This window comes from Hydra vulgaris, chromosome 02 (assembly GCF_038396675.1).
Source record: "Hydra vulgaris chromosome 02, alternate assembly HydraT2T_AEP".
Taxonomy (NCBI): Eukaryota; Metazoa; Cnidaria; class Hydrozoa; order Anthoathecata; family Hydridae; genus Hydra; species Hydra vulgaris.
Window position 1 is genome coordinate 26,373,437 of NC_088921.1, and position 13,109 is coordinate 26,386,545.

General features: G+C 26.2%; 1 protein-coding gene across 2 annotated transcripts in view; it reads left to right on the top strand.

Moving 5' to 3' along the window:
- The window catches only part of LOC100198381 (leucine-rich repeat-containing protein 56), a 25,587-nt gene continuing 12,478 nt past the window's right edge, over positions 1-13,109 (top strand). For both annotated transcript variants that reach the window (XM_065790440.1, XM_065790441.1), the window contains exons 1-4: positions 1-112; positions 2,090-2,254; positions 6,909-6,996; positions 12,846-12,906. In XM_065790440.1, the coding sequence (XP_065646512.1) occupies positions 2,123-2,254; positions 6,909-6,996; positions 12,846-12,906 (281 nt within the window). In that variant the 5' untranslated portion in view covers positions 1-112; positions 2,090-2,122. The remainder of the gene's footprint in view (positions 113-2,089; positions 2,255-6,908; positions 6,997-12,845; positions 12,907-13,109) is intronic.

Genomic DNA, 13,109 nt, shown 5'->3' on the forward strand with positions numbered 1-13,109 from the left:
TTATATTTTTAATATATAGTTAAAAGTTTACATATCAAAAACTACAATGTTAGAACTATTGCTGTTTCTACATAGAGTCTAAACCTTGAGAGTACACAAATTGTGTCACAAGGTATTGTTTGCGCAATATATATATATATATATATATATATATATATATATATATATATATATATATATATACATATATATATATATATATATATATATATATATATATATATATATATATATATATATATATATATATATATATATATATATATATATATATATATATATATATATATATATATACATTTTGTACTTTGATAAGTTTAACAATTAGTGATTTTTTTAAATTTTTTATTAGGAAATATTTTCCTATTACAATTTTTAAAACACTATTTAACAAAAATTGATAAAATTTATCTTTAGTTATAAGTCAGGCAACCACTATTAATGTTGTACAATTTATGAAAACATGTAGATAAGATAAAATTTTTAAAGCACTGATGTTCGAGAAAAAAAAGCCCAGTCCTGCCACAGAGCAAAAATCATATTCTGAATGGGCTGCTTTTTCTTAGTAACTAAAGCATGATTCTTTATCAAAACTAGAAGATTTTTCTAGTTTTAATAAAAAGGCATAATTTTGATATCTGATGATAAAAATATATACTATTCCGAAAAGTATATTTGTATCATCACAATATAGAGCTATATTTGTATAATTGCTAGATAGAGTATGTTTGTATAATTGCCAAATAGAGATGATAAAAATATACAAGAGGTTACTGAAAATGGCTAAAAGTGTTTTCCATTAAAAAAAATAATTATTGAGAAAAGTTTTTGGAGAAAATCAGCATTCTTGACTAAATCACATTTACTACTAATTTTAATGTATTTTACTGTAAATTTTAATGCATTTTATATTCATTAAAAACTTTTATTAAATCAAAAATCCCTCTTGTATCATGACTTCTATCTAATGCACAGTAAAACCATTTTTCTATAACTAAAAAGCTCACAAATTATTAACTTATCTGTGAGGATCAAAATTAGTATTGATTGTCAGAGAGTAAGGTATAAGAATCCTAGTAAAGCATTAGAAGTTTACTACTTAAAGACCCCAAAAACCATGCTAATAGTAGAAAGAAAACAATAGAAAAGAGTCCTAGCAATATCCATAATTTAAAAAAAAAGTAACCACAGATGTAATTTTACAGCGGAAAGAAAAACAAAATTCAGTTTAGTTGTTCTTAAATAGTTTAAAGAGTACTTAAAAGAATTTTGAAAACATTTTTGCTAAATGTTGATAGGAATGTTAAAACCACTTTAAATGTTTAGGTATGAAATAACTTTAACAACCGAAGCTTTTGTAGATTAACTTGTGCAAGGTAATAAAATATGACATGCATATGAAAGAATGTTAAACTTGCCTTTATTAATGATGCTAATAAAGACTTTTGAAAAGTCCCTAGAATCTAACTTCTGAACACAAAATTTAGTATTTTGAGAAAACACTAGATTTAGTAATTTGAGAAAAAATGACTTAAGCATTACATATTATCTCTTTTGCATTGATTTCTAGGAAGATGTGTGTTTTTAGGTGAAATGTTTTTATGCAAAACATGAAAGAAAGAAATATGGTTAGAAATATCAGTTTTAAAAAATAAGAGAAATTTTAAGGCAGTAGCTTGACTTAAAACCAACAATACAGTTTAGATACAGTGAGTATAGATAATATAGTCTTGGATACAGTGAGTATTAGATTTGTGTGTATTTTGAATATTAAAAAAAAACAAAAAACTTTTGATTCTTATTATATTTAAGTAACTCATTTATTCAAAAATCTAAAAATGAAGTAAATATAAAAGTAATAAATATGGTTAAAAATATTAAAAAAAAAAAAAAGTTTTAAAAAAAGGAGAAATTTTCAGGGTTAGGCTTGACTTAACACCAACAATGCAGTTTAGATACAGTAAGTATGGATAATATAGTTTTATAAATCTAAAAATGAATTAATAAATCTCAAATTATTATTATCAGCAATATTGCTTAATCAAAATTTAATTTATTTTATCACAACTGTTTGACACTTTTCTTATAGATTTATTTTGTGGTATGAAATCCTATTATTGGTATGCATTCAAGTTCTCGACCAAATAGTGTTATCCAGATAATTGATATACCTGATGCTACTGAAAATAATCCACTACCGATTACAAAGAATGAAGAAAATGTTTTTAATGAATTGATTACAGCACAAAAATTAGTATGATTTTTTTTTTAATTGATTGACATTGACAATTTTCATTAGTCACCTAATATTATACTAAAGGAAACCTTTTAACCTATTATTTAAAGAAACTTTAATTCAAATAAATATTTCTTTTTTAAATAAATTTTTGCTTTCTAATTAATAACATATTATGTCATCTTTCACTAAAACAGAAGAAACACTCAATATTAAAACGCTAAGACTTAGTATTAGTCTGATATTTTACCAGCTGTTGTTTGTTCTCTTTAGCTAATCATTAAATTAAAAAAAAAAAAATTATAAAATCAAAGTTAAAAAAAATAAATACATAATATCATACTTTAAAAATACTAATGATAAAATTTTTTCCATTTTTAATAAATTTATACATGTCTGTGTATTTTGTGTTTATTTGTAGCTAAATAAAAAATTGAAAAAAATAAAATGAACAAGATTTTGTGTACAGTTGTTATTTTATCAAATGATCAATGTCATAAAATGGTGTACATTAAATGAATTGGCTTGAAAGGTTTATCAAGCTATTCAGAGAGAGATTTATTATTATGGAGATCTGGGTTATCAATATTAAACTTTAATGTTAAAATCTGTTCTCTACATCATGAGCAAATTTTACTTAACCAGTTTGCTAACTCCCAAAAAAATTGCATCGACCCATTTATAAGGCATAAAACTAATATAAAAGGTAAATTTATATGTTTTTAACTTATTGTGCTGTCTTTTTACAAAAAACACATCTAGTAACTTTCAATTAGTTTAAAAAATTTTAATTTTTTTATTTTATTTTTAATATTAATATATCTAAATTATTATTTCTTAATTTTGGCAAATTATATTTATTTATAATATATTTTTAGGTGGTTTGTGAGAAATTGATATTCAACTTGGAAAAGATATGTGTTCAGTTGGTATTGAAATAACACCTGGTTTAAAATGTGTCCTTCATGTCAAAAAGAAGTGGTAAAAAAAAAAAAATGATTGGTTTATTTTACAGGACCACAATGGTGAAGATAATTTTTTGGAACAAACATTTTTTGATGAAGAAATTACACAAGAAAAAGAACTTATAAACACCAGTTTTGATAAATTAGATGTATCACCAGTAAAATTTCATGGGGTTCCACAACATGCTAAAATTTCTCTATGGAAAAGAAAATTAATGCAAGCTACTGATGTTATGTCAAAAAAGCTATCAGTTATCCTCAATGTTAATGCAACAGACCTGAAAAATGATGTTACTGAGGAGCCAAATGTTGAACATCAGAAGAAAGCTGAAGATCTAGATAAATTGATACTTTCAATGCAAGAAAAGCTGAAAACGGCAAACAGAAGAGAAAAGATTCAGATTTTAACATTGGTTCCAGATTCATGGTCTTTAAGGAAAACAGCTGAAGTATTTAATATTTTAAAGTCAACCATAATTAAAGCAAGAAAACTTAAATTTGAATAAAGAATATTAACACTTCACACACTTGTTAGAATTGAATCAGATACCATTGATAAGGTGGAAAGCTTCTATTGTAATGATCAATTTAGTAGGCAGTTGCCAGGTATAAAAGATTTTGTAAATGTATCCAAAATAAACATTTATCAAAGTGATCAAAGTAATCAAAGTTGCAATTTAAAGGAATTATTTATTGAATTCAAACTAGAGCACCCTCAATCCAAAATATGATTTTCTAAATTTGCTCAGTTAAAGCCAAAATAATGTATTTATGCTAGTCAAAAAGGAACCCATTCTGTTTGTATATGTGTAGTACACCAAAACCTAAAGCTTATGCTTAGCGCAGTTAAACTGGAGAAGAATTACCATTAACTTATTAAGAAGATTGCTTGTAGCAGAGAGTCAAGGGAATGAATAATAAATCAAAATATTATAAATTATATAACTGCAAATCTAATGCAAAATGAAGGATCATTTGAAGAGAATGGCAAAGTGGATGAAGATGAAATAATTGAATACAAACAGTGGAGTAAAACAGATAGAGCAGAGCTTCTAAGTTACACATCTACAATAAGTGAATTTAATGGATGTCTTAGTGAAAAACTTGATAGCATAACATCTCACTCCTATATTGCTAAAGCACAAAGTAAATATTTAAATACATTAAGTCATCTATACCTATAAATGAAATTATTATTTTAGTTGATTTTGCAGAAAATTTTGAATTTGTCATATAAGACGAAATCCAGAGTTACCACTGGAACCAACAGCAATGCACACTACATCCTGTAGTTATTTATAACAAAAACGATGAGGGTGCTACTAAAAGTCAACCAACGTCTTTATCTTTTATATCTGATGACTTAACACATGATGTTGGATTTATTTATTGTATAGTAAAAAGAACTGTCTAATTTGTACAAGAAATGTTTCCCAATACCACAAAAATCCGCAATTTCTCTGATGGTTGTGCTGGCCAGTACAAAAATTGCAAACATTTTTTAAAATTATGCCATCATGTTGAAAATTTTGGGATACGATGTGAATGGAATTTCTTTGCAACATTACATGGAAAGTCACCATGTAATGGCATTGGTGGAACAGTTGAAAGACTTGTTTTAAGTGCTAGTCTTCAACGTCCAATTAACTCACTAATTCAGAATGCTGAAGAAATGTTCAATTTTTCAAAAGATAACATATTTGGCATACATTTTTTTTTTAAAAGACAAAGATATTGTTTCAGTCCGTAAATTTTTGACTCTCTGATTGAATAATGCAAAAACTTTAACTGGTACAAGAAGTTTCCCCCTAATTTATTCCGCAGGATGGGACAAACATAAATGTCAAAAGAGTCTCTGAGCAGGAGGAATATAATCTAACATTAAACCTTACTGGCTCAATTCAATATTTTCAAGAAATCATTGCAGGAAAATATTATATCTGCAAATATGATATGTTTAACTGGGTTGGTTTGGTATTTGAAGTTGATGAAAGAAATGAAGACGCTCTTGTAAAATTCATGCATTCTTATTTACCTAACACTTCATTACACTGGCCAAGAAGAGATGATTGTTGTTGGGTTCCTAAGCCCCATATTTTAATTACAATTAAGAACACGGCACATAGACACAGATGATTTTCAAAAAATCCAATCTTGAAATTAACTCAACCATATTACACCAATTTTCTTTTATAAGCAATTTATGAATTATTCAGATGCAAGTTCTAGTTTTTTATTTAAAACTTGTATTTGTTTGATTATTTTGACTTAATACATTACATTTATTATGAATTTTTTATTTTAACTATTGTTAATGGTTTTTATTTCTTAATGGAAGTTTTCAAAATGAGCAATTTCTTAATAAGTAACATCCAAATGTACTTTTTCATTATAATTCATTTAATTATTTATAAAAATCCTTAAAAAAACCCACATCTCAATTTTGTACCAAAACGCTCTTTAATATATCTATTTTATTAAAAACAAACAAAAATTCTCAAAAAAATAATGCTACCATGGTTGGTTACCAGACCTCCTTTCTGCCTTTGTTAAAATTTCAAAAATAGGTATTAGTGCAGTAAAATCCCAATATTAATAAACTTGTAATTGTTTTCATTAAAAACAAATATTATATTCTGATTCCTCGTCTTAAAAACTATACTGGTGCTAATTTTCAGCCTAATCACATGTTTAGTTGAACAGTAACTTGTAAAACAAAAACTAGTAGGTAGTCTATGTTATATAGGTGACCATTTTTACAAAGTATGAAGGAAATCTGAGATAGTGGGTTACAACCTATAAAAATTTGTCCCACTTTCTCATAGAGTACCTCATATTTCTTAGCATTTGCGCAGTAGAAAGCTGCACAGAAACAGAAATTTGTTCCATCCCTACCCTGGAAACATGAAATAACAATATAAAAAATTTTTCAAAATATTGTCAAAAGAGCTTTAAAAACTTAAAGAACTCACAAAAAATAAGTTGAAATAAAAACATGTTGGCCATATATTTCTTATATAGAAAAATATTTAAGTCTTTGCAAAAACAACAGATCATCAACACTATCTGGAGATCTCATAATTAAAAAACCAATTTTATCATTATGTATTAAATGTAAAAGATAAATAATAATAATGACTATTTAAATAAAAATTAAAAAAAAAGTATAATTATAGTTAACAACTATACATAGTAAAATAATACCGAACAGTAGACCTCAAAAAGTTTTATAGTTTTTTTTTTTTAATTTTTAGTTTATTTTCTATTTTAAAGGTTCTTCGGTGAGTTTCCTTATAACTACATAATTTAATTATAGTTTAATAATATATATTATAACAACAACCACAAGGTAATTTCTTAAAATTAAAATAAGTAAAAAACATATTGAAGCTTAACAATTTGAATTATGTTTACTGTTATTTTATAATGAGATGAGACAAGCAAATTTTTTGTGAAAATAAATAAAAATTTGATCTCATTTTCGACTAATGTATTGTAAAAATCCATTTCATCCCCGTGGGGTTTCTGCAAAAACTGAACGGACCCCGCAGACTCTGCCAGATTCCTGTGAAGGGGTAAGACTTTTCATATGATGATAAGCCTATCAACTTATTTTAAACTAATTAAATTGGTTCATAAAATAATATTTGTAAATAATGTTTATAGTGTATATAGAAAGTTTCTTTTTTATTTAATGTCTTATTTAGAAAGAAATTGCAGGAGTATCAAATCTTTTTGATTTATGTGAGTTGAAAATAACTGTCAATACATCAGACACAAGCATTGGAAATATAGGTAATTAAAGTTTGGTAACCAATTTGTAAAATTCACTTTGCCATAATATCGCAAATGGAGGAAGTATTTTTTTTAATGGTGAAAAGCTAAAAAATAAATAAGGAAAAGAAAAACAAATAAAAATTGTTTAGAATAGAAGATTTAAAAAGAAAATAAAGTAAAAACAATGAAAATATTAACGAATATAAATTGAAGAAAAATATTAAATAAATAGAACAACTAAAAGCAAAGTTAAAAGAAAAAATGTTTGTAATATATTCAAAAATAAAAAACTTACGTTAGTTATTAAAAGAAAATAAAAAGAACAACTTTTAAGTTTTATTAATTTATGTTGTTTGCATTGTTTACATTGTTGTGTATTTTTGTGTATTGTTTATATTGTTGTGTATTTTTGCGTATTTTATATTGTCATGTATTTCTATGTTTTGTTTATCCTGTCTTGTAATTTTGTGCATTGTATATTTATTTGTGTATTTGTTTATTTTATTAAAGTGTCACTTCAATGACTAGTTTTTAACTATAATAGTGACACCGAACCTAATTTATTCAATTTTATGATCTTGAAATTCCCCCTCCCCCTACTCCCCTAGTTAAAACTGGTGCTGCAACAATGATTTTTTAATCATCATTTGTGTTTCTTGTTTAGTTTTTTCTAAAGATAAGTTGTTGATTTAAAAGCATATCTTTGAATACATGAATTTACCAGTGGATGTAACTGTTACTTGAGTTATGTTAAAAAAACTATTTTACTTAAATTTTTAAAGACAACATTAAAAAGTTAAATATATAATTAAATAAAAACTATTATAGATGTGACTCTTTATTTTTTGAGTTAATTTTTATACAATATTTCAAGGGAGTATAAATACCCTTGTTGTCAAGTATAGTATAGTATATATATATATATATATATATATATATATATATATATATATATATATATATATATATATATATATATATATATATATATATATATATATATATATATATGTTTTATAATTTTTAATCAATAATTACACTATGTACAGTTAGTTATTATATAGTTATTTGAGTACAAGACGTAAATCTGTTTTGTTAATTTTACAAATATTATGGGATTTACAAATATTAAATCGTGTAATATTTGTAAAATTAAAATTAACTATTCGAATAAAAAACATAAGCATTCAATAAATTTATTTACTATTATTTTAAATTTTTAATTTTAATATTAGCAAATCTGTTCACTAAAGTTTCACTAAAGGTTTAAAGTAATTTTAAGGCGCCTTTTAAATTAAAGATAATTAAAGAAAAGATTATTACGGTAAACTTTAGTTAAAAAATGTTATATTTTTTTGATTAAAAAATATTCATTTTATCCATTAAGTATAATAAAAAAAAATTACGTTTGATAAATAAGTTACATTTACTTAGGATCTTTTTAAATATTAAAGACATTGAAGTTTAAAAATAACTAGATCTTAATAAAACTTTTATTAAGTTATTGTAATCGCTATCTTGATTATTTTTAAAGTCTAAAAGTATATGTAAAAAAAAAAAACTTTCTGAAAAAGTTTACATTTTGTTTTTTTGTTTTCCTCGCGTAAACTAAAATAGCAAGTTAAAGACCAAGAGTTCATTCAAAAATTAAATTTGCGTTACCAAAACAAAAATTTTTTGCTTTTGTTCATTTATTATCTAAAGCAGTTCACTCTTTATTGCCATCAAACAAAAGTTGACTTAATTCTGAATGGATATTACAAAATCATTCTATCTTCAAAAAAGCAAATTTTTCATTCCATTTGTTATAAAATTTCTTGACAAGTCTTTAAAATTAAATTTCTTAATGATATTTATTTTTTTAACATTTAGTTGGTAACCAAAGGACAGTAATGTCACATAATTGCTTGAAAAAAGCAATTTTAAGCAATTTTAAGCAAATTTTTAAAGCAACTTTTAAATTATCCTGAAGAAAAAGTGAAGTTTAAAGTGAAGTGAAATTATTTATATACTGCATTTAAATATATTTATATACTGCATTTAAAACCGGAATTTTTTCTATTTTTAATAAAAAAGTAAAAGAAAAGTTAAAGAAATAAAATAATTTTCGGGCACTTTTTTTTTGGGTGCCTATAACTGCTCCATCAGTACTAAAACAGGTCTGGGTTCGTCCCTGGTAGATGTATCTTGGTTTTGTTTTTAATATAGGATGGTTTAATTGGGTTTGACTCACTCTTGAGATTATCAAGTTTTGAATTAGTTCTGGTCATGAAATTATTGTGTTGGCTAAACACGTGTTTTACATTATTTCTACCGACCTGATGCTGACCTCACACAGAATAAGGTCGGCAAATTATTGCTGACCTTATTTTTCCTAATTTTGAAGGCTGATTCTATATATATGTTAATACACATGATTAGATTAATACAAATTTAGTGATTTATTTAATCATAAATATATATAAGTTTATTTGACCATAAATTTATATAAATTTACTTTAAATGTTGTCACAAGTTTCAGACTGCTTTCTATTCAGGTTTTTTGCAATGTTTAACAAAGTTGTGAAGGACTTTTTTTTTTTTGCTATTTACTTCAGTTTTAATTGTTTACGTAGTGATAATTGTGTTTCTGCCAGATTTTTTTTTATTAACACTACTATTACTAACAACTAATACAACACTGGTACTTACTGGTAGTACTGGTCTTTACTTTAAACTGGTCCTATTATAGAGGAAGTTTATGCAGGTTATTGGCATCTGGTTGTAAAAAATTTATTTTTGCCTCCATAATATAAAATTTAAATTAGAAAATGGCAATATGCCAGCCATCCATAGAAATGTGGAACCATAGTTTAAAAAAACCATGCAAGTGTGGAACCGTAGTTTAAAAAAAAGCAATAGTGATAAAGTTTTTATATAAGTTTATATTCAAACATTGTTTTACCAAAGATTGTAGAATCATTCTAGTGTAATTGTAGTCATTCCAGTCTATTTGTAGTTATTCTATTCTATATGATTGATTTGATCAACTTTTTAATTTAGAGTTTCAGCTGACATATTGTTATCAGTTACAAGTTTAATTGGTAAGACTTGTTTGTCAGGTGTGTTATATTTTCACAAGCTTCATCATTGTGTATGGAGAAAAAAAAATTTCACAGCCATATGGCATATGGGAAATAGCATATGAAATGGCATGTGGCAAAATATGGAAATGGCATATGGCAAACAGATAGTTTTCATTGTATTGTGATCATGTGTAGAGATGATGTTAAATCATGTGTGTCAAAATATATAGAGAATGTAAGATTTTTCCTATTGGTTAATAGCTACACATACACTCACTCATATTTTGATTTTTTAGTGTAGGGACCAAGTACCATGTGTGAAATACATCTGTTTATCCAACAAAACAATAATTACTTGTGTATGAATCTTTTTGATCTTGTATGCATATAAATGTATACAAATTTACTTTAAGTTTTGATTTTACTAGGTAAAGTTTGGTATCTATAGTTAGACATGAATATGACATGTTTTTACAAATGCTGAAATTCAGATTTTGAATTGACCCTTATGAAAACTCCAATGTTTGAATGTTTGATTAAATTTTTAGTTTGTCTGACCAAGTTGCAAAGTTATTGAACATTTTGACAACAAATTTCCAACAACTTTGTGAATTGATCAGACAATCTGAGATTTTAATCAGACTAAAAATCTTTCCATTATGTGCCTTCTTATTCTATTCAATTTCTTTAGTGCTAGAATCGTGCTATTTCATAATATTGTTGGCAATATTTATGATTATAAAACATTGCATTTTTTTTTTAGTTTTATTAAATCTATTCACGGTGAGTAGTTTTACAGATTTTAGGAGAGTTCAATATTAAGCAAGAAGACATAAAAAAGACTCAGTGACTCACTGAGTGACAGACAGTGAAGAATTTAAAAGTCTTTCTAGTTAGGCCTTTTACCTATAAAAGTTTAGCTATTCCAAAAGTTCAACCTCAGTGTACTAATACTTGAAATGTAAATGCGAAGGGCAATCACATTAGAAGTACAGTCGTCCCCCAGTTAACGAACTTAATTCGGAGTACAAACTAGTTCGTTATCCGAAAAGTTCGTTAACCGAAACGCGTTTTCCCATAGGCCGCCATTAACAAATTTTTAATTGGTGGATTTTGCCGAAATAATGGGGGAAAAAAATTCAAAAAATTGTCCAACTTGATAAATAAAATAGGCAAAGGTGAAATGATTGAAACCTGAGATTTATGCACTTTTAAAAATTGAAACAAATTGAAATTGTGCATGAAAATTGCTTGTCAAAGTTTTAGAAAAAACTAAAAATTGAACATGAACATTGCTTATCAAAAAATGAAAATTCAACAAGAAAATTGCTTGTCAAATTTTTACCAAAAAATTGAGAATTGAACATGAAAAATCCTTGTCAAATTTTTTACCAAAAAATTGAAAATTGAACTTGAAAGAAAAATCAACAAGAAAATTTCTTGTCAAATTTTTACAAAAAAAAAATGAAAACTCAGTCGGAGTCATCCGCCAAGTCAATTGCAGCAGCCCTCTTCTGAGCAGTTCCAGATGGCCCAGCAGCTGCAGATGGCCCAGCAGTGAAAAACTTGTCAATGGTCGTTTGTTTTTCCCTGGCTTTGAGCATGGTGCGGAAATGCTTGACCCCAACAGCTTCAACATGGTCAAGAGCTTGCTCCACCTCAAACTTCTTGGGATGGTGGGACATTAAAAATTCTTGGACTTTGTTCCAGTGGATGAAAAGATTTTTGATGTCAGCTGACTTAATGGGTTCCTCCTCCTCAGCAGTCTCTCCAGTTGCTTCAGCTAGTTCAGCAGCCAACTCCCTCAGGTCCTCCACACTCAAGGGCAGTCAAATCGTTGGCATCCACTTCCATGTTGAGGTTCCTGGCAGTTGCCACAATGTCAGCAAAGATGGCGTTCCGGTTCGTTAACCGAGTTCCGGTTTGTTAACCGGGGGAGGATTTTGGGCAAACTTTCGGTTCGTTAACCGAAAATTCGCTAACAGGGGGGTTCGTTAACCGGGGTACGACTGTATAATCAGTGTTTAGTATATTTAGTATAGTATTTGGATGTATTATTTAATTTATGAAATATACTTTAGTAATACTAAATATATTTCATATATTAGGCATTACTAAATGTGATTATATTAGGCATTACTAAATGTGATTGGTATTTAGCTAGAAAATGTCATGAAATATTTTTGATATTATTGTCTTGTAAGTACAACATTGCATCTGTTGAGCCTGCAAACAAATAATTTTCATTGATAAACTGATTGCTCATTATTATTACTGATCTGAAGTATTGTATTCATTCATTCAGTTTGAAGTGTATAATAAATTAAAACCATTAAAACATAGTTATTCTCTGCCTGCAACAGCCAAGTATAATATTTGAGGTTATGAAGTAATTGCATAATGCAGAACTTTGAAGTTAAAGTTATAGCCATTTTCTTCTCAGCTAAAACCCTATGATAATTTATGATTATTTAATTTTAATCTATATTGTGAAATGATGTATTTAATATACAAACAGTTTACGCATAAATTTATATTAAAACATGTTAACAGAAAATTTTTTAAATATATATATATCAAATTTTTAATATATAGAAAATTTTATATATATATATATATCATATCATATCATATCTTCAGGATGTCTTATGATGACAATTTTCATGATGACTGAGCTTATGATGAAATAAGAATTATTATGACAAGTTAATAATTATTTTGATGACTACAATTTTTATGATGAATTTTATAATGAGTTTATAATGAACCATTTTTTTTATTAATTTGCCAAACTTTTTAAAGGAAAAATGGCGCCTAATTTGAAGATGCTCAATTTAAACAACAGTCATATTCAATCCGTCAGGTATGTTATTTAAAACGAAGTTTTTTTTAAAAATAGTTTTATGAAAAATTGACATGCTGTTGCATACGCTAGTTGGAGGGATAAAATGTGATACAAAAGAAATGGAAGAGTGAAGTGTGCCAAGTGCTGCACACTTACATTTTTAAGATATTGTACAATAGCATTATACAATAATTTTATAGACTAAAAATTAAATTAAAAGT